This window comes from Crocuta crocuta, unplaced genomic scaffold, assembly GCF_008692635.1.
Source record: "Crocuta crocuta isolate KB4526 unplaced genomic scaffold, BGI_CrCroc_1.0 scaffold655, whole genome shotgun sequence".
NCBI lineage: Eukaryota > Metazoa > Chordata > Mammalia > Carnivora > Hyaenidae > Crocuta > Crocuta crocuta.
Genome location: NW_027528348.1, coordinates 63,133 through 90,641, shown reverse-complemented (window position 1 = coordinate 90,641; position 27,509 = coordinate 63,133). Strand labels below are relative to the sequence as shown.

At 46.7% G+C, this 27,509-nt stretch overlaps 1 protein-coding gene and 1 long non-coding RNA gene across 2 annotated transcripts in view; one reads left to right on the top strand and one right to left on the bottom strand.

Annotated features, from left to right (window-relative positions):
* OSBPL10 (oxysterol binding protein like 10) overlaps positions 1-27,509 on the top strand; it is a 221,406-nt gene that overhangs the window by 151,582 nt on the left and 42,315 nt on the right. The window contains exon 7 of the mRNA XM_077753734.1: positions 3,202-3,356. Within this exon, the coding sequence (XP_077609860.1) occupies positions 3,202-3,356 (155 nt within the window). The remainder of the gene's footprint in view (positions 1-3,201; positions 3,357-27,509) is intronic.
* LOC144223012 (uncharacterized) lies at positions 10,729-12,931 on the bottom strand. Its single transcript, XR_013332520.1, has 2 exons — positions 12,843-12,931; positions 10,729-11,247 (listed from the first exon to the last, which is right to left on the bottom strand). It is a non-coding gene; the product is annotated as an uncharacterized LOC144223012 (long non-coding RNA).

The following is a 27,509-nucleotide window of genomic DNA, read 5'->3' as shown; positions in this document are numbered from 1 at the left end:
GTACCTGAGAAGTAGCTGTTTGGCAAGTCAAGTGTCAGAAGTCTCTTTCTTCCTTTCTCACGGCAGATTCTGGTGTTTTGAACTTTGGGTTGGTTTTCTTAATCCAGCCCCATCTATCCCTATCTACCTTATTATTTATGGAGATTCCTCCAAAGTCTGTTTTTTTTGTTTTTTTTTTTTTTAAAGTTTATCTGTCTTGAGAGAGAGTAAGAGAGAACAAGAATGGGGTAGGGGCAGAGAAAGGACAGACAAATCCAAGCAGCCTCATGCTGTCAGCCCAAAGCCTGACACGGGGCTTGAACTCACAAACCATGAGATCATGACCAGAACTGAGATCAAGAGTCGGTCGCTTAACCAACTGAGCCACCCAAGCGCCCATAAAAATTTTATTTTTTACATAATCTCTACACCCAACATGGGGTTCGTTATTAAAACCCAAGAGTCCCAAGATCAAGAGTCACATGCTCCACTGACTGTGCCAGCAGGCGCCCCTCACCGTTTTTAAAATGGCATCAAGAACTGATATACAGATGCCATTTTGCCATTAAAAAATGTGGAAAACCCACATACTAAGAAATTTACCAAATTAACTATTTTTAAGTATCTAGCTCAGTAGAATGTTGAGAACTTTCACACTGTTGTGTAACCAGCCTCTAGAACTCGCCATCTTGTGAGATAAACTCCATACCCCCCACTAACTCACCTCCCCCTTGCAACCACCATCCGTTCTATTTTCTGTCTTTTTGCTATTTCTAGGGGTTTTTTTTCCTTAACATTTAGGAGGTTGTGAAACTCCCATTCCTTTTGAAATGTACTGTCTCTGAGTCGTACTAGTTCTCTGTTCATTTGGTGCATATTTATTGACTGCATAATCTTTGTCAGACCAGATTCTGGGTTTTGAGGACACAGCCATGAGCAAGGGCAGTAGTGTCTCTGCTCGCAGGTGCTGACATTTTAGGAAGGAGAGAACACAGTGGGCAAACAAATGAGCAGGGTGAGTTTAGATAGTGAGTTTAGATATGTGCCATGAGGACAGTAAACTGACTGATGGGACCGGGGGTGCTTTGGGGATGATGCCGTGGCTGGGAAGGTCCCGGGGGGCTTCTCTGAGCAAGTGATGTTTGAGTCGACCCCTGGATTTACTCAGGAGAGCTCTCCCCCAGGTAGAGGATCTGGAGGGATGGTGTTCTGAGCGGGGACAAAGGCTCTTGACCATAATGAACTTGGCTCACTTGAGGGATGGGAAAACTACCAGCGTGACTTGAGCACAGTGAGCAATGAGGAGAAAATGAAACGAGCCTGGGCAGTCTTGCAAGCCAAGCAGCTAGATTATGTTCCAGTTGCTGCGAGAAGCCACTTGAGGCTTTTAAGCCACAGCTATGTGATCTAACACTTGACAGGTTAAAAAAAAATTCTGCATAAAAATATGCTTGTGTTGGATAATCCTGTACACAGGGACAAGCACTCAGCACGTATACAGCTCTTTGATCTGCCTCTGTTACTTTGTTTCCATCAGCCAGAGTCTCCCAAGGGGCTAAAAGTCTGGGGACCCGTGAAGGTTTTTCTTTGACTAACTGTAATGAAATGGTTGATGGATATGCTTACTTTACAGATGGAACTTCTGAGACCCTGAGAGGTGGAGTTCTAGTTCACTGAGGCAGTATCCACTTCAGCCTACCTTTTCTTCATCCCTTATCCCTGTTCTTAGACCAAGAACACCCTCTCCAGAGGGAGGATCAGCTGAGTTTGAGACCGTTTCTTATTCTAATGGTGGAACTGCTGTTCTAAAGAGGGACAGGGACCCCCTAGATCACTCCTGACCTCACGAGTAAGCATATGCAGACATTCTGGAATAACACCTGACTCCGAAATAAACAGTATTAGAGCTAAAAGAGTCTTGTTTTGTTTTTCCCCCAAGGGTTGAGGGAGGATTAGAAAAATGCTTTTGGTTTACCAAATGGGTGTTCATAAAAGTGTTTCTTGCTATGGTGGAATGAACATGTGTCCTTGGTGAGGGGCTTCCCAACTTGGTGACAGCCACATCTACTGGGAGAGGCAGGTGCACATGATGCGGGCACCTTTTGAGAGCTCTGGTAATTGTCAATTGGCATTTACTTTTTTAAAAAATGTTTATTTTTAGAGAGAGAGAGAGCATGCTCAAGAGAGAACATGAGTGGGGGAGGGGCAGAGAGCAGGAGAGAGAATCCCAAGCAGGCTCCATGCTCTCAGTGTAGAGCCCGATGCAGGGCTTGAGATCACGACCTGAACCCAAACCAAGATTTAACCAAGGGTTAACCCCTTAACCAACCAAGCCACCCAGGTGCTCCGTCAGTTGGCATTTAAGCCATGATTTGAACAGCCCATATCTGATAAAATTTGACTTGTTTCTTACTATAAATATATTTTTAATTTTTTAAATTAAAAACACATTTTTTTTAATGTTTGTCTATTTTTGAGAGAGAGAAAGAGAGCATGAGCAGGGGAGGGGCAGAGAGAGAGGGAGATAGCATCGGAGGCAAGCTCTGCATTGATGGTAGAGAGCCCAATGTGAGGCTCAAACTCACGAACCGTGAGATCATGACCGGAGCTGAAGTCAGTTGCTTAGCTGACTGAGCCACACGGGTGCCCTTTATTATAAATATTTTTTGAAGATCAAAAAAATTCAGAAAAACACCTTTAAGAAAATCTGGCTCTGGTGAATGTGATTTTTTTTTTTCCCACCAAGGATGGGGGATAGCAACAGCCTCTGGTTAACCTGGTACTGCCTATATACAGACACTGGTTTATAAATAGACCCAGATCCGGGTGCCTGGGTGGCTCTGTTGGTTAAGCGGCTGACTGCAGCTTCAGGTCATGATCTCGCTGTTAAGGTGCGTTCGAGCCCCGCGTCAGGCTCTGTGCAGACATCTCAGAGCCTAGAGCCTGCTTCAGATTCTGTGTCTCCTCCTCTCTCTGTCTTTCCCCTGCTCACGCTGTCTCTCAAAAATAAATAAACACTAAGAAAAAATTTTTTTAAATAGACCCAGATCTATAGGACACTTGTTTGGTACCTCTTTCAAAACAGGCCCACTTAATTTGGCCACTGACCACTTCACAGGCCCCTTTCAAGTCAGCTCCTTACACGGTGGAGTGCAAATATCTCTGGAGCCGTAAGTGCCTGAGTCGGAAACTCCTCGGCGTCATTCTAGGTCTCTCTTGCAGAGAACATCCTGGGATGGCATGGGCCCGAGTCCCATTCCACGGAGCCGCTGAAAAATGGAACGCTTGGCCCTGTGCCCTCAGCCAGTGCCAACATAAGCTGGGCGATCGTACCCAACGCCGCCGAAGACGCGCAGAACCCGCCACCAGAGCCCGAGGTAAGTGAGCTGCGCGTTCTCTCCCAGCACCTGCGTGGCTTGTGTTCTCGCTTGTTCCGAAACGTAGTGATCATATTTGTAACTCGCTCCTCTCTTCGTCTTAAGAGGAGCCAAATTATGAAACAGAAGCATCACCCGGAGAGAGGGAAGCAGCCCCGTGAGCCCGGCACTTGAGTTCTTGTGTCCGGCCACTGCCATGGGTGCACTGCGATCCCGCCCAGGAGGGGCCTCCTGGTTTCTATTGAAATGGGAGTCATTGGGACCTCAAGTGGGAGAAATTCAAACGCACCCGTTCAGATGATGCCTGTTGACCTGATGGGAGCAGTTACAATATATTATGTCGCTCCCCTGGATAATGGCTTCTTCATGTGGTTCGTGCTGACATGAGCTCGCGCCTCACAAGCTCCCCTCTGCATGCTCGGAACCGGGCCAGGGTCCCCAGGGACAGTGGCTGACACTCCGAGGCCCTGCTCTGTAGCCTGGGTCCCAGCCACAGGGGACCGCTGCCCTGCCTGGTCTGGGAGAGGCAGTCCCTGCAGATCTTCACGACTGGCCGGGCTCTGGCAGGCTTCGTGGATTGTCATCTGCTCACAGGACTCTCCTGACTGTCCCTGCCTCTGAGTGGCAGCTGGGAGGAAGCCACAAGACTGCTTCCTTTTTACTTTGCGTTGATTTTACTTTGTGTCATGAGGGAATTTTTTTTTTTCTTTTCATGCATGCGTCCTATTGACGTGACCTTGTAAACTGGCCTGAGACATACTTTAACCATGTGTGAGGGGTGGTTCTTCCTTCCAACTGGAAACACCTTAGCCTGAAAGCTGCAGGGTGCTTATAAAATCTCCCTTGGAAGGTTGAAAGCCCTAAGGCAGCTTCTTGGATCCAGTGGTCTTAATTGTCAATCGAAAATGTTTTCTGGGGCGCCTCGCTGGCTCAGTCGGTGGCTCAGGTCATGATCTCATGGTTTGTGAGTTGGAGCCCTGCGTCAGACTCTGTGCTGACGGCTCAGAGCCTGGAGCCTGTTTCGGATTCTGTGTCTCCCTCTTTATGCCTCTCCTCCACGCACTCCCTCCCTCCCTCTCTCTCTCTTTCAAAAATCAACATTAAAGAAAAAAATACCGTTGAGAAAATGTTTCCAAGCTTCACGTGATTATATTCTGTGACAGGGACGTGGTAGCTTAGTTCTTCCAGAGGTGGGATCAGCCTGCCTCCACGTAGTTCGGTAGCATCTATAAGGTGCCTTTGCGGGGCATGAAATGAACAGGGCGGGTGAGATTCTTGAAAGGACTGTTCTCTGCCTGTGCACTGAGTTTCAGGTTGATCACCTTGCAGCTGATGTGAAGGTGACTCAGAAGGTATGTTGGTGACCACTGAGTAAATGGTAGGACCGCCACTGCCCTATTCTCCTGAGAGCCTTGGATGGGGTCGCACCTGAGGGCCGAAAACTGCGGTATGCTTCGTTTCCTTCTCAGCGAACCTTTGCGGGGTTCACAACATCATAAATACATTTAAAGTCTTGCTCTAGGGAAAAACGAAAAAAGTAGAAGAATAAGTGGTTTGATCTTTCGTAATAATTCTTTAGGTTCTTATTCCCAGCAGCGTTCTTGGGCAAGAGCTAACCGAAGCCATAACCTTGTAAGCGTACTTATTAGGGCTGGCCACCTTGCCCGTTCTGTGAACCCGTCTTTGTGTTTCTTCGGCCCTTCCCTGATTCTTGAGAGGCCAGATCTGTCCTTTTTACCTAAAATTTTGCCCACTTTGCTTTACCAATCACTAGCCTTGGAAGAAGAGTGTATCACTGTCCACAAGAAATAAGTACCTTCCAAGTTCAACTTGTTAAAAATACTTTGAGGGAGAAGAAGTAGGGAGAACGTTTTCCCCCTTACGTTAGGAACATCTTTAATTTTAGGTTGTCATATTTACGTTTACTCCCGTCCGAGCAGCATAAAGTGCTGTTGGGTAAGTCCCCGTAGGAGCAAGGACTGACGGGGTGTAATGGTGGCCTGATGGTGTCTTGATCGTTTTTTCAGAAGGGAGACTTAGAGACTCCTCTCATTTTTTTCCCCAGACAGCTCTGGTGTAGATGATTCTCACAGCCCCAAACGCTTGGTTTCTATTTTTATTTTAGGCGATTGTGCTGTGTCACTTCTTTTTTGTCTTAAGAATTGAAGAAGCTAGCAATATCCACCCAATAGTTTCCCTGTCAGAAAAAGGAAAATGTTTCCATTGCCTCCCTTCTGTACAATTTGGAGAACTCACCCACGAAGAAGTGACGTGAAATTCCTAGAGGCTAAATATTCCTCGTGAGAAGCTTCCTTAACCCTTTGAATCAGAGAATAGAGTTACTATGTGAATCACTGCCGGGGACTTAGGATTGTAATCATGGTGACATTTTAATATAAACTGTTTTCTTCTGGCTTACTGCTTTGGTCATATATAAGTCTTTAGAAGGAATAATTAGGGTGTAAAAGGTACACCTCCCTCCGATCCATGTGTGCTGATATCACCAAGCATTTAACTCAGTCCAGTGCTCACTGGACACAGACTGGGTATCCTACAATTCAGCTCAACTCTGACATTATCTACCTGAGGGGAGTGTCAGATCCCACAGGTTAAGGGCTCAGCCCCACAAGACTCTCACATCCCNACTTCAGCCAGTGACAAGGCCAGGTCACCCTACTTCTGACCAACTGGCTGTAGATCGAAAGTTCCCACCAACCCCAACGTGAGTTTGGATAATTTGCGGGAACAGCTCAGATAACTCCGAGAAATAGTTACCAGTTTACAAGGTTGTAATTCAGGAACAGATGGAAGAGATGAAGGCTCACGANGGAAGTCTCTGGACTCTGTTCTTCTGGGGTTTTATGGAAGCTTTATTACATAGGGCTGATTAATTAAATCATCTGTGATTGAATTCCACCTCCGGCGCCTCTCCCTTCCCTGGAAGTCAGGGGGTGGGACTGAAAGTTTTCCCCCTCTAATCAGTGCTAGTTCCCCTGGAAACTGTGTCCTACCCTAGGGGCTAAAGGCCTTCTAAATGTCATTCATTAACATAATAAAAAACACCTCTCCCCCTCTCTCTCTTTCTCTCTCTGTCTCTCTGTCTCTGTCTCTCTCTCTCATCCCTTAGGGAATTGCAAGACTTCTAGGAGCTCTGTGCCCAGAATGGGGACAAAAACCTCTTTCTTATTATGAATCAAACACTCCCCTCCTCTAGCTCCGGCTTAACTGTAAAACAACTTATAGATACCTGGAGAATGAATGCATTTTCAAGCATAGTCTATTCAATTCCCAGCAGAATAAAACTCAAAGACCAGTGTGTATTTAATATATGAGTCAGAGTAGAACTGTGGTTGGCTCTATTATCAAACGCAGTGATCTTAAAATTTTATTCTGCTGAGGCTAGAACTCACTGCATGTGGAAATGAAATACTCTTCCATAATGAAATGAGTTAGGATCTTGGTTTAACCCATTAGCAGTCTTTCAACTCTCTTTGCACCGTTTGAAATTGAGATTTAGAAAAAGGTTTTTGTTGTGCTGTCTTCAGAAAGAATATCCTTGTGGTAGGACAGGGAGGAGGCAGATGCCAGGATTGACCCTCTGGACCCCCCTGATGGGACACCTAACAATGGCACAGTCCCGGAATTCCGCACAGCTAGGTGTCTGAACGCACGATCGGTTTCATAAATGCATTTGTGTGAGACTTGGAAGCCTGACATGGAGCCCAAGTTCCTTTTGCTGGTGCTGCTGGTGGGCAGGTCATGGCGGGAGGGGCTGTGGGGGCGGCAGCAGCTGCGGCTTCCCAGCATTGGGACCATGGCTCCTTAATCTACGGTGGTGTGTCCTTGAAATAAAAAGTGGAAGGGGTCTTTGCACCTCCACGCCTTTCAGAGATTCTGTAAGATTCCCATATCCACCCCCTTTCTGATTGAAATACCTGGTGCGGTTTCTGTTTCCTGCCGCAAATCAAGACCAGTTGCGCTGTCGGAACCAGACGGCAGAGGGCGACATGGAGACAGTCGTGTGTGACCCTGTCCACCTACCTTTCTGGAGGGACAGAANGCCTGACTTATTTCACTCAGCATAACACCCTCAAGGTCCATCCATGTTGCTACACATAGAACCTTCATTTTTTTAAAAGTCAGTTTTATTGAGGCATAATTCATAAATAGTAAAACTCACCCCTTTTTAAAATGTTTTTTTTGAGAGCGCGCGCGCGTGAGAAGAGAATGTAGGGGAGAGGCAGAGAGAGAAGGAGACAGGATCAAAGGCAGTCTGTGCCAACAGCAGACAGCCGGCTGCGGGGCTCAAACCCATGAACTGTGAGATCATGACCTGAGCCAAAGTCAGACGCTTAACGACTGAGCCATGCAGGAGCCCCAAAACCACCCATTTAAAATGCAGTTTTGTCACTTTTAAGGAATTAAAATACAGAGTAATCCTATTACTTAACAAAATTCCCCTGTGTTCCTTCATAGTTAGCCCCTCCCCCCAGCCCTGGACAGCCCTCATCTGTCTTCTAAGTAGCTTTGCCTCTTCCAGAATGTCACATAAACGAAGTAGTACAGTGTGTGTTGCCTTTTGAGTCTGGCTTCTTTTGTTTTTAGTGTAATGCATTTGAGATTCATGCATGTGGTCATGTTAATCAGTGCTTCGTGCCCCCCCTCCATTTTTTCGGTGATATTTAACTTGAATTTTATGTTATTTATATTTTAAATATAATAGCCTGTCAAATTGGTTTCCATACAACACCCAGTGCTCATTCCAGCAAGTGTCCTCCTCCATGCCCATCACCCACTCCCCCCTCTCCCCCACCCCCATCCACCCTCAGTTTGTTCTCTTATGATTTGCCTCCCTCCCTCTCTGTAACTTTTTCCCCTTCCCCTCCCCCATGGTCTTCTGTTAAGTTTCTCAAGATCCACGTATGAGTGAGAACATACGGTATCTGTCCTTCTCTGCCTGACTTATTTCGCTCAGCACAATACCCTCCAGTTTCATCCACGTTGCTGCAAATGGCCACATTGCATTCTTTCTCATTGCCAAGTACCATTCCACTGTATAGATAAACCACATCTTCTTGATCCATTCGTCAGTTGATGGACATTTAGGCTCTTTCCATGACCCTGAGCAGAGGGTATTTAAGCTTGTGCGTCAAAGGCACGCTGCTGCTTCCTCTTTGTTGCTTATTCCTTTACAGACATTGTACGGCAGTGGCCACAAAGCTGTCAAGACCACACACCCTGTATCCCCCCAAATCTAGCAGGTTCAAAAAGACTTTATTTTATTTTTTTTAATATTTATTTTTGAGAGAGAGATAGAGACAGCATGAGCAGGGGAGGATCAGAGAGAGAAGGAGGCACAGAATCTGAAACAGACCCCAGGCTCTGAGCTAGCTGTCAGCACAGAGCCCAATGCAGGGCTCGAACCCACGAACCGTGAGGTCATGACCTGAGCCGAAGTCAGACTCTCAACCGACTGAGCCACCCAGGCGCCCCCCCAAAAGACTTTCTTTTAAACGGTTATTTATTTTTGAGAAAGAGAGACAGAACATGAGTGGGGGAAGAGCAGAGAGGGAGACAGAATCGCAAGCATGCTCCAGGCTCTGAGCTGTCAGCACAGAACCCAACATGGAGCTTGAACCCACAAACTCCAAGAACCACAAGATCATGACGCAAGCTGAAGTCAGATACTTAACTGACAAAGCCACCAGGTGCCCCCCCCCTTTTTTTTAACAGACAGATGTCTTATAATGTCTCTAAGTACTGAGCATTTAGACAAATGGGCTTTGTTTAGAAAACTGCAAAATTGAGTTTTTAAGTAAGCACATCATCATCTCTCCCCCACTTCCCCAAGGGAGGAAATTGTTTTACAAATGAACGAAAGAGACAGATATAAAAGATTCAGCTGCATTTGGCTCAAGAAGAATTTCTGTGCCCTTGGTGGATGTGTCATTTTAGCCCTGAACTTTTGAACTCCCTGAAAACACAGGATGCTGTCAATTTGAAATCCTCTGACAATGCACATTAAAGCCTGGCCAGTGTAATCCCCTCAACCCAATTTTATCCCCTCCTTCTTCTTCATCTTCATGATACATAGATGTGTAGGTATTTATGACTAAAGGTATGTATTTTGTCATATGCTGCAACACAGATGAGCCTTGAGAGCATGATGCTGAGTGAAGTAAACCGGTCCATGATTCCATTTATATGAGGTATCTAAGTGGTCAAAGTCAAACAGAAGGTAGACTGTTGGTTGCCAGGGTCAGAGAGGTGGTGGAGAGGGAGAATTGAGGAGATGCTGTTTAAAGAGTTTAAAGCTTCAGTTGTGCAACGTGGGAATGTTCTAGAGCTCCACTGTGCAACAGTGTATATGTAGTTAATAATACTGTAGACCTAAAAATTTACCGAGCGGGTGCATTTCAGGTGTTTTTATCATGTAAAAACTGATTATTTCTGCTTTGTGTGTGTGTGTGTGTGTGTGTATGTATTCTATGCTTCTTACTACTGGCTTACATCCTTAGATGTGTCACTTCATGACTGCTGCGTGACAACTACCATCCCAAGCATGACAGCCTCATCACAGTATCCTTTAGGCTGTAGGAAGAGATGGGGGCTCTTATAAAAGACTCTTATTCTAAACATTTTAAAAAAAAAAGGGGGGGGGTCGCCTGGGTGGCTTAGTCGGTTAAGCGTCCGACTTTTGCTTGGGTCATGATCTCGCAGTTCGTGGGTTCAAGCCCCACATTGGGCTCTGTGCTGACTGCCAGCTCAGAGCCTGGAGCCTGTTTCAGTCTGTGACTCCCTCTCTCTCTGACCCTCCCCTGCTCACGCTATCTCTCTCTCTCTCCTAGAAATAAATAAAACATTAAAAGAAAAAAAAAAAGGCTCTTATTCTTTTTCAAGACTCTGCGGGGAGGGCAGCCCCCCGCCCCTGGTCCCCACACACGTTTTCTGTTACGTCATAGCCAGACCAGATCACGTGCTCACGCCAAGACCTGTGACTTATTGTTGGCAACTGGATTTCCGTAGCGACTTGAGAGCAATCATGAGTCTGCCTCTGTGGCTGTAGAGAGTGTCCCTTATCTGAGTCCAAGATATCAAGTCCTAGGGATCTCAGAATTGGGTTTCTGTTAAGCAAAGGGGAGGGAGGAGTCTGCCTTTGGGGGGGTCACAGATGGTGCCCCCTGGGTCCCTAAATCCCCAAGCAGCTTTACTTTGTGCAGAAATCATCTTCAGCTTCCCTAGGGCTTTTCTAACCTGAGCATGTCATCTTAGAGACCAGATTCTTTGAGGGTAGACCCCCATCCCTGATTCCTCTTTGACGATTCCAAAACATTAGGAAAGTACTCTGCACATAGTAGACATTTTGTAAAGATTTGATGAATGAATGGGAATGATAAGGTTTATTTGTACTGTTCGTGACTAAAGGACAAGCTTCTCCTTTTTTCCTGTTGCTATTCCTTGCTCTTCTCTAGTGGTTCTGGAAAGCCCGGTAGAAGTAAGTTTAACTTAGTGAGTGGCATATGAGTTATGTATGCTGCTGTGACAGAAGATTCATTATTGGCCCATGTTCTGGACCTTTCCAGGCTCAAGGCTTTCCTCACTGGCCTATTTCTAGCCATTGGCATTGACCACCTATCCAAAGGGCACTAGATGGTGGAGATTATATGTGGGACTCTTCTTATAACCGCCGAGGACAGATTTAGGTCCTGACGCTAGGAATGCGCTGGGGCTTGATCATCTGGGTTTTTGTCTTTCTTCTGTTCTTCGGGCTGTTGGTCTGAAAGGAAAGTAATCCATCCATCAGGCAAATGTCGAAGATATGCCTCTTTGCTATTTGATCCTTAGGACTTCTTTTTTTTTTTTTTAATTTTTTTTAGTGTTTTATTTATTTCTAGGAGAGAGAGAGACAGACAGCGTGAGCAGGGGAGGGTCAGAGAGAGAGGGAGTCACAGACTGAAACAGGCTCCAGGCTCTGAGCTGGCAGTCAGCACAGAGGCCGACGCGGGGCTCGAACCCACGAACCGCGAGATCATGACCTAAGCGAAAGTCGGACGCCTAACCGACTAAGCCACCCAGGCGCCCCTGATCCTTAGGACTTCTTAAAAATCACAAGGATTCAGGTTGTTACTTGCCTTTGCAGACACACTCCTCCCTCCTGAGTTTGCTCTGTGTCTGCATATAGTAAGTCAGTAATTGTTCATCTACCCAGTTATTTGTTCATTCATCGAACATTGAGTTACTATGTGCTGGATATTGAATGGAGAACTCCTTAGTTCAGCAGATTTTTATAACTATAAACTGAGTTGTGCCTGCCTCCACTTGCAAATTCATATGTTGAAGCCCCAGCCCCATGTGACGGCATTGGGGAGGTAATGTCTTTAAGGAGGCAGCTAAAGTTAAGTGAGGTTGTAAGGGAGGGCCCTAATCCAGTTCCTTCATCCAGTAGGACTGTAGTCTTGTAAGAAGAGGAAGAGAAAGAGACCCCTCTCTCTGCTCTGGGAAGATAGAGTGAGAAGACAGCTTTCTACAAACCAGGAAGAGCCCTCTCACCAAAACCCAACCATGATCGTATCCTGACCTCAGTCGTCCAGGCTCCAGAACTACGAGGAAAATAAATTCTCAGGTGCCTGGGTGGAGGCTCAGTCAGTCAAGCGTCCGACTCTTGCTTTCGGCTCAGGTCATGATCTCGCAGTTCGTGAGTTCAAGCCCTGCATCGGGCTCTGTGCTGACCATGCAGAACTTGCTTGGGATTCTCTCTCTCGCTCTCTCCCTTTCTCTGCCCCTCCTGGTCTCTCTCCCTCCCTCTCTCTCAAAATAAATAAACTTTTGGGAAAAAAAGAAAGAAAATAAATTCTCTTGTGTAAACCATCCTGTTCATGGTATTTTGTTATGGCAGCCTGAGCTAAGATACTCAGCTTCTTAATTCCTTGCATATTTCACAATGCACAATATATTTTGGGATTAGAAGGAGAAGAAATGGTTTTTACACAAGTGACGTTTCCAGGTCAGAATGCCAAGACTATGTAGGTCCTGGGGGATGTGACCTCGAATCTACCTGTGGCTTGTAGCAATCGAGATGACCGTCTAGTGTGTTGTGCATCCCATGGCCCATGGCTAAGAGTGCTGTTGTTCTTGCCAAAAAAAAACTCACTTTTTTGCCCTTTTCGTTCTCTTAACAAACGAACAAGAACTTTAACCATCACACACAGACCTGAGCTGTATGTGCATCTTTCAAGGGCTCCTTGAACTTGGTTTCTAGCATCATGAGTGAGCTCTCGACTATGGAGCATGATGGCGGTGTAACTTCCTCTGCAGCTTTTGAGGATTCATTTCAGAGTATGCTACTTTTTCAAGGACTTGCTCATCCTTCCATCCTACTTCTCTTCCTCTCTCCCTTTTCGTGGGTGATACTAAGGTTTTGTTTTCTTAGTGGGGTGTTGCTTTTATAAGAGAGAGAGGGAATATGGTGGAAGGCCCCAAATCTACCTTCTTGGAGGCCCGTAGTGTCTGTCTCAGGACTTTCGTTGGGTTTCAACATTCATTGGGAGTAAGCAGGTCTTTAGGGATAGCCTTAGGAGTGGTCACCGTGTGGCCTCCCTTCTCTCCCCTCCCCCAGCCAGTGTGGCTTTGTGACATAAACACAAAGGGAGGTGGCCTCCTTGGATTTGACGATTGTGAGCTGGAGCCACTGAAAAAAATCAGCACCCAGTGGTATAATCTGTTCTACCCGGCACCAGCACTCAAAGGATCCAGCACTTTGAACCTGGTGAATGAATCGTTTTAAACACACTGCAGTGTTTAGTATGGATTTTCCCTCCTCCTCCTCCTTCTCCTCCTCCTCCTCCTCCTCCCTCTGCCTTCCTCTCACTGCTCTTGCCACGAAGGGAGGAAGTCAGATCTGAACCAGAGGTGAAGAGTTGAAGAGACTGTAACGATGTGGTAGGATATTTTTTTAGTATTCTGTTTTTGGGGGGTATGTTTTCTCCGCTTATACACGTGGCCCCAGATTTCACAACCCCTTGCCGGCCTTCTCCCATGAAACTTTACCAGGAGAAATGAGCTTTTCACCATCTGCCTGGCTTACATTTTTATTTGCCCACAATGAATAATTCTTCTCAAGGTGATTTATAGGCTGCCTCAGATGACGTTCACTTTCCTGAGATGGAAAGTCGGTGCTCAGAGATTGATGATCTGGGGGAAAGGATGTTATGGGAGAAAAGAGTACAGTCTTTTCTCACATACACTCTGGGCTTTGCCCAAATTAATCAATGCATTCTGTATCCCTTTTGCGATTTGAATTGAATTCTGTGGCTAGCTTGTGGTCCTGTGCAGTGCAGGGGCGTGCTGGGTGCTAAATCAGGATTGTAAATTCTTAAGTTTTCGGTGATGAAGATAGGTGTGAGCAACTGAGCAGGCAGAATGTCGATTGCGCGTGCACTGATAAGAGGGCTGGAGTGCTAAGTCCTCGTAGTGATTTTCAGACTCTATGGATACAGGACCTAAAACACCACTTCTCTAACCCTTGAGCATACCTCACAGATGGCTAGTTGGCTGTCCATCCTGTCCCCAGTCACCTCAGGACCGTAGCTCTCCTTGGCCCTGAAGATGTTGAAGAAACAAGGGCCACAATGTGGCGTCTGTTGGGTGACAGGTGCAGTCAGGTGTCATGTGACACTCCATCACCACCATCTTCTTTCTCCTCTGACAGTGTACGTCACTGTTCACCTTTTTTTCCAATCTCCTCAGGGCTTCTTTCTTTTCAAAAGAATAAGAGACGTATATAACTTTGTTTCTTAGAGTTACTTTAAAATTTATAGTGCAAAAGTATTATGTCTCCATGAGTTCTAGCGAATGAATGTTACGAGTTTCAAAGAATTTGTGGGTCACTCTGGAATCCATCCTAGGCCCTTAATCCACCAATGATGTTATGTTTTGGAAAATTTGCTTCACTTCCCCAGTATTTCTTTTCAATGGCCTGTGTACTAAAATGCAGGACCAGCTTGTAGTTCTGACTTAAAAAAAGAACCATATTATGCAATTGTGGGAGGAAAGGACTTCTTTGGGGATTGTGAAGTTTTCTTATAGCAGACGGATACCAATTTCACGTTCTGAATTGAGAAAAGAAATGGAAACGGGATGGGAACACTTTTATGTTTACATGCCTTTTTGTGTTCTACTAGGATGCATTGTTTGTTTGTTTATAAAGTTTGAGAGAAAGAGAGAGGGAGGGAGGGAGGGGCAGAGAGAGAAGGAGAGAGAGAATCCCAAGTAGGCTCAGTGCAGTCAGCACAGAGCCTGAGGTGGGGCTCGAATTCATGAACCATGAGCTCATGACCTGAACTGAAATCAAGAGTCAGATGCTTAACCAACTGACCCAACCAGGAGCTCCTGAAAACCTTATTTAGAATAAGCTTTTATATAGCAATCTAGAAATTTCCATAATGGGAAAATACCCAGCCATTTGAGCTGTTGCTCTGTGATATCAGTGGTCCTCGCCCAGGTGAGTGGGGACCGCTGTGCCCTGCAGACATGAGGGGCAGGCAGCTCAATGGCTGCTTCCCAAGACTTAGCAGAAAGCCTTTATAAACATCAGAGTGACTGCCTCACAAAGACAAGCTTTTTATTTATACCCTTTTAGAACACAGATTCCTTGAAGGTGCAGTCCATAGAACATGAAGTACAAAATCATAATAAAGACCACGAGGGGCGCCTGGCTGGCTCAGTTGGTGACTTTTAATCTTGTGGTCTTGGGTTCATTCCCCACTTTGGGTTAAAAAAAAAAAATAAAGACATTGAGGGATTCTGTTTTAGATAATTTGGCTGTTGAGAGGAGTAAAAAGTTTTGGAAAGCCCCAGGGGTATTTGGGGAGGGTAAGGTTAATGATTACATTTCTAGGATAATAGGAGGAAAGCTAATATTCTTTTCCTTCTCTTGAGCATGTTGGCGTAGAGTAGATGTCACTTTAAGCTGCTGTCCTTTTGTAAAAATTTCTATTTTGTTTATTTTTGAGAGAGAGACAGAGTCCAAGCGGGGGATGGCAGAGAGAAAGAGAGAGGGAGACACAAAATCGGAAGCAGGCTCCAGGCTCTGAGCTTTCAGCACAGAGCCCCACATGGGGCTCAAACTCCCAAACCATGAGATCATGACCTGAGCTGAAGTTGGATGCTTATGGACTGAGCCACCCAAGCGCCAATAAGCTGCTGTCCTTCATGGAGGATGACAGAATGCCTCTGTAGGATGTGACAGGGCAGTCTGAAACCCATCCCCTTCACTGACTGCAATGGGTGTGGGGGGAGGGGGGGTGTATCAGTAGTAATGAGTGGAGTCCCTTCCTGATGAAAACATTAGAATCAGATGAGATCCCATATTTTCAGTGTGCAGCCCAATGCCTGGCACATTAGGTACTCAGTGAGTGGTAAGTCAGCCCTAATTCACATTGTACTTTGACATTCCCCATCCCTGGATCTGAATGTCTTCAGAAACATAATAAGAGTACGTGTTGCTGTGCTCTCCTGGGCTCCTCAAGGGACATTCATTTCTCCTTCGCTGGTCTTTCAGAAGAGTAGTCTGGGTGTAGATGATGACAAATATATTTGTATGGGGAGGCATGATTTCCAAAGGAGTTGCATGAACAACTTACTCAAATACGGCTTCTCCTGATGTAACTAACTTAATAATCCTCAAGGCAGTTGTGTTGCTGGACCTTGTCTGGGTTCTCTTTGAGGAAGTCCTAAACTCAGCCAGCCAGTGGGCAGTGTGGGCCCAGGTCACTGGGCAGCTCTAAGGTGGGCCACCCAGGTGGGCGGGGTTTTACAGCACACCCCAGGCTCTCCCGCCGGAGGAAGTCTGGGGTGTCGAGAAATAAAGGAGATCTCGGTGAGTTGTTTCAGTTTCTTGGTGCTTCTAGAACAAAGTGCCATAAATTTAACAACTTAAGTACCACAAATTTGTCATCTTACAGTTCTGTAGGTTGGAAGTCTAAAATTAAGATGTTGGCAGGGCTATATTCCTTTCTGGAAGCTCTAGGTGGAGGCGAGAGTCTATTTCCTTGGCTCTTCCAAAGCTTCTAGAGGCTATCTGCCTTCTTTGGCTCATGGTCCTATCTCTCTCTTATGGACCAAGAACATTGCTTCTCTTTGACTCTTTCCATAGTCATGTCTACCTCTGGCTTCCTCTTCTATGTCCCTCTTCTCCTTTTAAAGACCTTTGTGGTTATATTGGGCCCACCGAGATAATAATCCAAGATAAATCTCCCTACTTTAAGCTCAGCTGACTAGCAACCTCAGTACCCTTACTGCCTTATAACCCAACATCGTCACCGTCCTGGAGGTCAGGACTTGGTTGTCTTTGGGTCATTCATCATCCCACCACAGGAAGTAAGTGGGTAGGCACTCACCAGGTGTATTAGGTATACCATGGACGTCAACCTGAGCTCCATCTCTGGCCTGAAATAGAGCAAGTTGTTCAGGAATGCAGTCAGGCTAGCTGGCTGTGCTATTAACAGAAGAGTCCCTGGCTTTGCTTACACAAAGTGCACAGTGAAACTTTTCAGACTTGCTTTTGGCCAGTCTGCCACTGCCCCTCACCCCTTCACTGACTCCTACTGCCTTCCAAGAGCCTCAGAATTAAACCAGACGTCGAATGGTAAAGTCCTCTCTGATAATGTATACTAGTCTCAGCTAGGCAGTGGAAGGAGGAGGACTTGAGAAATGACTATGACACAGCATCATTGTTACATAAAATATGGCCAAGGCCCTGTAGGAAGTCAGAAATAAAATCCACCATTTCCACCCTTCCTTCTGAGGCCGCCTCCTGCAGGGAGTTGCTGTCTCTCTTCTGGGGAGTTTGTTTGCACAGCAAAGCTACGTATATATTCTTTTAGGAAGTTTTACAACTGTGAAATTGCCCGGATACAGGTAAAGTGGCTTTTTAATTGAGCGATACATCTTCGATATGTACCCATGTCAGTGCATAGAGATTGTTTGCATTCCTTTTACCAGCTACAGAGCATCCAACTCTATGATTGTATCACGATTCGCGGACCCTGAGCCTTATTTACCAGACCTTAGTAGAGATGTTTAGTTTGTCCAGTTTTTTCTTTTACAGAGAGCGTTCTGCTCACATTTCGCCCACTTACACAACTGTATCTTACATAGGGGAACCGTCTAGAGTGGACTTGAAGTGGAATTCAGTCAACAAATGTGAGAATTAAATGTTTTGCTAAGTATTACCAAATTGCCCTCTAAAACGGAGCCAAATTTATAATTCCACAGCAGCATGTGAGGGCTGCTGTTCTCCTGTCCTTTTGCCATTAGAAATGAGTATCAAGTGCCTCTTTTCTTACCAGTTTTTTTTTTTCATTTAAAAAATGTTTTTGGCTATTTATCTTTAAGTAAGCTCTGTGCCCAACATGGGGCTCGAATTCACAATCCAGTGATCGAGAGTCACAGTCTCCACTGACTGCACCAGCCAAGCGTTCCTCCCGTTTTTAATTTTAGAAGAAAAATGGTATCTTGTTTTATTTCTGTTTTTGTAATTATGAATGAAGTTGAGTCTATATCATGTATTATCCATGGGTGTTTTTCTTGTTTTAAGCATCTTGTTCATAGCGTTTGCACATTTTTCATTTCGTTTAGACTTTCTAATTCATATTTTATATGCATTCCTTTTATAGAAAGCCAATTAGTTCTTCATAATGTGAGGCAAGTATTTTGTCCACATCTTGGGTATATTTCAGCAATAAGAAATATCTAATTAAGAATCACCACTGTTGGGGCGCCTGGGTGGCTTAGTCGGTTGAGCGTCCGACTTTCGCTTAGGTCATGATCTCACGGTTCGTGGGTTCGAGCCCCGCGTCGGGCTCTGTGCTGACTGCCGGCTCAGAGCCTGGAGCCTATTTCAGAGTCTGTATCTCCCTCTCTCTCTGACCCTCCCCTGCTCATGCTGTCTCTCTCTCTCTCTCCTAGAAATAAATAAAACATTTAAAAAAAAAAAAAAAAAGAATCACCACTGTAGAATCTCTTCCCATGAAGGATTCCTTCGCTGGAATCAGTTTGAGAGTCAGACTCTCTTTACACCCTTTTGTAACTTCGCGTTAGTGTAGAATGAAGCTCCAGAATCGTGCGCTGCCTACGAACACCATGGGGGTGAGCCAGTGTATTGCTCTGTGTTTGTGTTGGCTGAATTGTAGGCAGGTACAGCAACTATGGGAATGTCCATGAGCCAAGGTAGACGCTTGTCCTTCTTGGAAACATCTGGCAAGAACCAGGTGGTCCTCTCGTGGAGAGTGTTGGCTACACGGAGCCCTTGTTACCCCTCCACCCACTGTCTCATCTGTCCTACTTCATACTCTGAAGCAAAGGTCTAATTGTGTAAGGACTCATTTGACGGTGGTTCTGGTTGGGACCCTCCATTTTCATCCAGGGGCTGATGTTGCTGGTTCTTTATGCAATTTTGTGGAGAATACTTATCAAGTTGGAAAAGACAATATTTCTCCAAAAGGCATCACTTAATGTCAGAAGATTTTTTTTAAGTTCTAAAGATCTTAGATGATGGATGACATGATAAAATAAAGTTACCAGTTAAATGTCAATTTCTAGCAAAATCTCCCATTCCATGAGTTATTTCTATATTATTTTTTTTAAGTTTATTCATCTGAGAGAGAGGGAGTTTGTGTGGGCAGGGAAGAGGCAGAGAGAGAGAGAGAGCGCGCATCTCAAGCAGGCTTTGCGCTGTCTGTATGGACCCCAACATGGGGCTTGATCCCATGAAGCGTGAGATCACTGAGATCATGCATGACCTGAGCTGAAATCAAGAGTAGGATGCTTAACTGACTGAGCCCCCTAGGCACCCCACCGTGGGTTATTTTTAAACTCTCATGAGGGGGTGTTTGTTTCATAATCACGCAGTATGAATGGGATGAAGACTTACTGTACAAGAGTAGGCTACTGTTCAAAACATCTACCCAAGTGACAAAACCTAGCTTCGAGAACCCTCATAGGGTTATGTTATGCTGGAGAGATGAAAACTCTGTGCATCAGAGTGATCTTTAAAAAAAGAAAGAAAGAAAGAAAACAGGAAGCATATAGGTCCTTCCTGATTACATTTACACATTAAAATTCACTGTCTTCTTTTTGTGCTAAATGTGATAATCTGCAGTTCCAGTCGTTAATATAGTGCTCACCACACGTGTTCATGGGGCCCCAGGATGGCTACAGCCATCTCACTAATTTCCCCTTGAAGTTTTCGCTGAACGAAGCATTTGAAAATGGGGACAGCAGAGTGGGACAATGTGACAATTTTTAAAGTAGAAGACATAGTAAGCCTCATTTGGATTTTATGGCAGTGGCTTAATAAGGGGGAAAAGGAACTGTTGCAATTACTGTAACTCTTAGATCCTAAGTATCAATTCACATTTGCATACAAGCACAGAGACACCTTCTTTGAATGTCCTCTGTCACTGTGGCTAAGAGAAATGGACATACACAGCGCAAATTAAAGAGCAGAGAAAATGCCTATTTGAGCCCAAAGGTATTAAGTGGAATTTAGAGATTGTAGCTTTAACAGCACCTTATTGGTGCTTCCTCATCATAGAATTAAGAGCTGCTGTGGTTTTCTTTTCTTTTTTTCTTTTCTTTCTTCTTTCCCCTCCCTTTCCCTCCCCTCCTCTCCCCTCCTCTCCCTTCCTCTCCTCAACATTAGAGCCTGTTTCTCCCAGATACTTTCCTGTCTATTCATACTTATAAAAACCAGGATATGGTGGAAATAGACCGGAACTCTTTTTAAGCAAAGTAAAAAGTCTAAAATTGACTGAGCTTTGTGTCGTTTCTAAACTTCCTGGCTCTTGATGTGCCTATAGTACTAAGTCACTGGCTCTTTTGAAAGTCAGGAAATAATAATCCAGAAACTACCTTTTGAAGTGAAATGGCATAGCTCTGCCCGATTTAGAACCTTGAAGGCTGGGGTGCACCTGTGTACATACTAACATGTGCCCGGTACACAGAAAATCCTTGGCGCATGTGCGTTCTCTGTGGCCTGGAGGGAACATAATCTGCAGAGGAGTCCTTAATGCACTTAGGGTTTTCCCATTATTCATGACGCAGTCCCTTTATGCCTACAAAGAACAGTAAATGCCTCTTGCTTTTAATGACTTGTAAATCAAAACTGTCCTGTGGCCATCCTGTGCCACTGGCTATTTCCAGTTGTTTTTGTGTTATCGTGCCCTTCCAGAAGTTCCACTGGAAAGAATCAGCTGGGAATTTCTAACTAAGAGGCATCAGTGACTCAAATGGACAGATAAAGTACAAAGTCACAATGAAAGGGCCGCCTGATGAGGCTGCTGATGAGAATACAGGGGCCTTCTTCCAATCCAAGTTTATAGCTTTCCATTTCCATTTCCGAGCTGTCAAGTGAAAGGTCCAGAGCCCAGTCTGATGTTGAGAAATACACTTTGTTGCTTCAGCGTGAGCCGACACTCGTTTTTGAGAACAGCTGTCCACTTGTCCGTGTTTGGATCCTCTGGCATCTAAGCTGGTGCCGTGTCCACACTAGGTATGTGGATCGGGTTTGGAGGGTCAGAGGGGGGACCAGGGGCATGTCTTCTGCTAGTCTTTCCCAGGTGCCAGGCTTCTTGCATGCCTGCTGCCTTCCTCTGCTGCTCCTCGCGACCCCTGTGGCCTTCGGTGGTTAGAGCAGCGTTTTTCAAACGCTAGACTGCATCAGAAGCCCCTAGAAGGATCGGCAGAACACAATTTCTGTAGGGGATGCGGGGGAGGAACTGGGAGGTCATTCACCGTGGGCATAGGGGTTCAGTCTGGGAGGATGAAAAAGTTCTAGAAAGCTGTTGGACAACAGTGTGAAGACAGTTAACACCCCTGTGCACTTAAAAATAGTTAAGATGGTGAAAGATTTTAACTGAGTAGAAAGTGATATATTTGTCATAACTCATGAAACTATACATTAAAGTCTCTCTCTATTGCGCCATATATAAATTCTATTTCAACTAAAAAATGAAAGCAAACAAGGCCAACGTACACAGATCTGGGCTTCTTGTTCCCAGAGTTTGAGTCCAGAAGTCTGGGATGTGTCCCCAGACTTGGTTACGTTTGATAGTTTTCTTGATCGTCCTTGCCGTCAAGTTCTCAGTGACGCTGAGACTGCAGAGCTGGGGACACGTGTGAGGTAGGCCTGACTCAGAGCTCCTCCGTGGCGGCTCTGGTCTTTCCTGTCCCCATCAGAAGTTCTGGCCCATAACTGTGCACAACTTGTGGAATAAGCAAGGCAGTCTAGCAATGAGTAGCGTCAGGTGTGGAGTCTGAAAGCATCGACCTGAGTTTCCTTGTGTTTACTTTCGGAATAAAGGTATCTACTGTCTGCAGAATCAGAAGAAGTCCGTCACTCAGCACAAAGCATAAATCCATTGTAGTTTAAACCGTGGATATAGAAAGTCCAAATTCTTCATGTGCATCTGTGGTTACAACAGAAGCAAATCACAGACAGTAGAATTCCTTTGAGTATTTACGTACCGAGTAATCTTATTGCTATCGGTTACCCTAAGTATGTCATTCCTTCATCATTTTATTTCTGAGGCGATAGTGTTTGTAAAATTGTTCTTTTGTGCTTCATTAGGAATTTTGGGTTTTCAAAATGGGCTCTTCTCCCTGAGGCTTAGATTACCAGGAAGGTAAGGAAAGATAGGCCCGGCAGTGACCTGTGAGTGACCTTGGCAAAGCTTACCCATGGGGCTGGAGAGGAGAGAGGGATTGTTCCCGACCCGGGGTCATGGTAGGCTGTACCCTGGCATGGGGCTGTTTTGGCAGAGGAGTAACACATGATAGAAGGAAATGAACTTGGAGAGCGTTAAAGGCATAGAGCAGTCCTGTCTGATACAACATGCGGTGATGGAGTGTTCGTATGCTGACTGATACAGTAGCCACTAGCCACTTGTGGCCGGTGAGAACTTAAAGTGTGGCCAGTGCCTTTAGGGAACTGAATTTTACATTTTATTTTTAATTGATTCACATAGCTGCACGTGGCTAGTGGCTGCCTCACCGGACATACAGGTCTAGAAGATGGCGTGAGGGTGCTGTCCACTGCCTGGGCCAGAGGGAGTTCAGGGTGAGGAGCAGGAGGGGAAGGGAGAGAGGGGGAGGTTGAGGGGAGCCTTAAATGTTGGGCTGACTGAACAGTTCCCTCTGGGCGGTGGGACGGCCCTGGAGGCTTCTGAGCAGAGAAGAGGGTGTTTGGGGAAGAATGTGCCAATGGTTCAACAGAAGGCAAAGTGGATGAGGAGGAGTTTGGAACAGAAGGAGAATGTGCAGAGCGTTAGGACCCTACAGCTGTGTGCCCAGGGCCTAGAGTGTGTTGGCAGAGATGAGGACAGGAGGGGGGATGTGTAGACCAGGTAGGGGTCTGGCCGGTGGGGCGCTGGGAGGCATCTGTGCGCCTCCCACAGAGGGAGTGTGTTGGATCCGAGAGGGGGGAGGGTAAGCGTATAGTAGCTTTCTCCCCGTTGGACGCTACCTGCCTGAGTGAGTCTCCTTAGCTGTTCTGTGTTGCCCCCGGCTTCCTAAAGTGGCTCCACCTGCAGGCACTTCTGGCCGGTCAGGTTTTGCTTCTGGTCCCACCGGCTGCCTTCGGTGCTTGCTTCCTTCCCTGCCTGCCACCATCGTCCTGCTTCCCTGTGACTCCCCGGCCCCTGCCAGAGCTCGCTGTTGGATCCCACAAATGGGAACCCCAAACCCAACCACCGTCTGCCCGGCTGAGACCACAGCTTCCGAGAGGACAAAGACCATTTCTGTATTCTTCTGCTGTGCCTCACAGAGAGCCTGACATGCCTGTTTATGGAGTGAAGGACATGAACGTTTACGGAACAAAGGAGGGACTTTCCTGGAGGCTGTAGGAGAGAATCCATTTCCTTGCCTTTTCTGGCTTCTAGAGGCTGCCTGCTTTCTTTGGCTTGTGGTCCATTCCTCTGTCTTCAACGCCTCCAATTGCTGCATCTCCCTGACCACACTTCCATGGGCACACCTCCTTCTAGCCACAGCCAGGGAAGAGTCTCCAATTTTCGGGGTTCCTGTGATTACACTGGATCCATTTGGATAATGCAGGACTCTCTTCCATCTCAAGGCTCTCAGTCACCTCTGTATAAGGGAAGGGAACATTTATAGGTCCCAGGACCAGGACTTGGACCTCATGGGGACACTGTTATTCTACCACAGACGGCTCAGGGGGAGGTAGCGAGCCGGCAGTTAATGAACGAAGCTGGAGTTCAGGGAGAAGGCTGAGCTTGAGACGGGAATTTAAAGGCCATCAGTGAATAACTGGTTGAAAGGCACAGCATCAGGTGGGCTCTTCAAGGGGATGAGTCTAGCCGTAAGTTCAAAGCCATGTGCCCTCTGACCTCAGCCAAACTGTCCTGGCTGTCATGCCACTCCTTCTATTGGAATGTTCCCTCCCTTCTCTGGCTGCCCCACGCACTGCTCTTTGGTGACACTCAGCTCAGGGTCTGCCTCTCTGGTCACCCAGGCCATGACTTCCTTCTGCCCTAGTTGTGTTTGACTTTACATGACGTGTCCTTTTATTTACATGTTTATTCTAATTTTTGAGGGAACAGCTTTACAAGATATAATTCACGTGCCATGCAATTTACTCATTTCAAATGTTCCATCCCATGGATTTGGGTTTTTTCTGGTTAAGTGCCAATATCACCACAGTCCATGGTAGAACATTTCCATCACCCCCCAAAGAAACCCCATACTCTTTACCTGTCACCCTTATTCCACCCAGCCTTCCAGTCCCTTCCAACCACTAACCTGCTTTCTGTCTTCATACGTCTGCCCATTCTGGAAATCTCCTTAAGTAGAAGCATGTAATATGTGATCTTTTGTGACTGGCTGTCCTTTTCATTTTATTATTATTTTCAAGTTTGTTTATTTTGAGAGAGAGAGAACAGGGGAAAGGGCAGAGAGAGAATCCTAAGCAGGCTCTGCTCTGTCAGCGCAGATCCTGATATGGAGCTCGATCCCACAAACTGTGAGATCATGACCTGAGCTGAAATCGGGAGATGGATGCTCAGCTGACAGAGCCACTCGGGCGCACCTGTCCTTTTTTTCAAATCTGGGTTTTGTCCTTGCACACTTGAGTTGTCCCTGTTTTTCTTGTTTTATTCATTCATTAAACAAGTTTTTTTTTTTTAATTGAGAACCTTTTATAAACACTCACCCTTGTTTTGAGACTCTAGAAATGAAAGGCCAAACTAGACAGGAGTTCTAATGGGGGCTGTCATGAAGGAGTTTCGATTAGGCCGCTCCGTCCCACTCCTCCATTCCCGGCTGCTGTTATTAACTGATCACAGCGTTCTCTCTCTCCCGGGTCCTAGAGGTGGCTTCTAGGTCCACATCAACCTGGAGCTCTAAGTAGCCAGTCCAGGGAATCCATGTTCCTCTACTGAGAAGGATCGGACTTTGCAGTTCCAGCGGGAAGGTAGATGTGTAGTTGCATAAGTCCAGTTGATGCGTGCCAAATCAGTCGCCTCCAGGGGGCTGAGGGGTTCCTCCTTAGGATAGAGGGGCCACCTCTGCCGCTGTGAAGCGTGGTTGCTCTGAGTCTCCCAGGATGGGGTGGAACTCAGAGGTGCCACCCAGGGCCGGGGAAGAGAAAGCTGCACGCGCTTCCCAAGTGGGTTACCAGCTTGTCGAATGCAGAGACCGTCTCCAGCATCCTTGTATCTTCAGTAGCTCACATGGGCATTGGAGGCAGTTTGGGGGAGGGAACTCTTGCAGCCCTCATGTCTGCGCACCATGCAGCCCATCTGAAGGAGGCCTTCTGCGTCTTCAGCCATTGCTTTTCCTCACACCAGAGCCTACAGACACTAGGGTGGGTCCTGGGGGAGTTTCATCCCTCCCTCTCCTGGGCATTCTAGAGAATTCCAGTTGCCATGGATGGCAGCCCACTGCTCCCGGGGGCTCCGCTCTGTGGCCCTTGCTGCTTTGTATTTGTCTCCTGTGGCTCCCGGATCTGCATGTGATTTGTCCTGGAATTCCTATGAATCCCTTCCTGGTGCAGCCCTAGCTCCCATGGCTGTGGACGGTGCAGGGGACCCGGACCTTTACAGCCTGAGTCCCCCGTGTCCTTATAATGGGAGACGACCTAAGACAGGAGCCTGTCCAGAGTCACACAGCTCCTGAAGGGACGGCCAAGAGGACGCGAGTGCTGTGGCAGTGGCTTCTAGATCACCTTGCCCACGGGTACCCCCGGGACCCTGCGTGGAAGCCGCAGGCTCCAGAGGGCAGTGTTTGCTTACTGAGCATTTCCTCTGGGCCCAGCTCTGGCCTCAACCCTTCCCATGCTTTGTCTTCTGTAGGCCCCTGGGCAGCTGCCCAAGGTGAGGGTAGTTCCAGAGATGAGGAGCGGAGCCTGACCGGTGGAAGGTAGCGGATTCAGGATGTCCATTCAGGCCATCTGTCCAGCTTCGCCACGACGATTCTGTTCTCTGTTTTTGTGCCCTCTTTTCTTTTCCTTCTTGGGACTTCTACCCTGGTGCTCGCAAGCTTCCTGTGAGTTTGAAAGTGTGGCCTGTGCTGCTTGCATGGCTAGGGCCGTGGTGACCGGTGCCCCTCACCCTGGCTTAGCTTCGTTTTTAGGAAGCCTTGGCAAGTTCTCGGCCAGTCCATTAATTCAGTGCTGGATTTGCTTGCAAAGTGCTCGACTTGTGCCGATCGACAAAGCGTCCTAACACACCAGACACAGCGCTTGGCTCTTGGGCGTTCTCGTCACCTGGGTGCCCTTCCCTCCATTCCCGGTGGCCGCTGGTGCCGGAGAGGCTGAAGCATGGTCCGTGCTCCAGACGCCTGCACTCAGGCTGCCTGTATTGTCATTGGCGTGCTTGCTTCTGACGTCCCAGCTGCAAGATCATCGCCTCCCCCTTCGCTGCTGCTGCTTCCTTCCCTTTCTCGGACTTAAGGTTTTCTCTGCCCCTTCTCAATTCCTTTCTTTTTTGCTTTCATTGAAAAACATTTGCCGAGCAGCTCTGTGGAATGAGAAACGGCCGGATGGTATTTTCTATGAATGCTTTACTCAGAAATTTTTTTTAAAGAACACCTGTTGCATCCTCTAGACCTGATTTGTGCCTGATTATCTTGGCTGATGACGAATGCCCCCTGCTGTCTCCCCTCCCCGCAAGTGACTTCCTTCTACCTTCCAGGGTGTATTTTATTTAAAATGAACCTTTCTGCAGGCTGGCCCCTTTGCTCAGGAAGAGCATCTCTCCTTCCAGTCTATGCGAACCAAGTGTGGTAAATGTGTGTGTATGTGTGGTTAGAGCCAGAAAGCCAGCGCGCCCACTGGGAGGCGGCAGAAGGATTGTGATGTCAGTGGCAACCAACTCAGCATCTCCAAAATGGCAGCTGGGACCAGCCCACTGTGTGGACATGCTTGTGTTTGAACCTGTCAAGGATTAGAGCCAACTCCTCCATCGGGTTACCCCCGCTCATTATACCTACCTCCAAATGGCAGGATAAGTTCCCCTAAATACAGTGGTGGCCTTCAAGGCTCGGTGGGTCACCCAACTGTGGACGGGGCCCCACAAAGAAGACAGTACATGCTAGGAGCCTTCAGCAGCTGCCTCGCATCAAGGCCAAGGGACCTCAGCTGCACGAGACGTCATCCAAAGTCATGGGTCTGACATCACGCCATTTGGTATGACTTCTGACAGAGGAGAACATCTTTACGTTCAACCAAGAGACCCTCCACTCGGCAAAAATGGCCTACTTTGGGGGAATCGGGAACTGGCACAGAAGAGACTCTTCCGGGGAAGAGATCCCACCCGTGCTGAGTGTGGGAAGGACAGTAGGTCATCAGGATTTAGCCGCTTTACATTCATATGACAAAACTTCACGTCTGTGTGTGTCCTCGGGGGAAATAATTTTTCCAAGCATGGGATACCATGAGGGCCTTGCACTTCAGAGTCCTATGATAAAAATGTCTTCTTGGGGGATGAGGGAGAGAAATGCCAAGTGAAAGATACTGGTCTGCTGGCTACCTTCATATGCTCAGTGCTATACTAATGCTACTGACTTGTGTGTGAAGTTGGACTGGGTCTTCAAAAACAGCTGTGCCAGTTTTCATGACCTTGGCTATTAGATGGGGCTCCT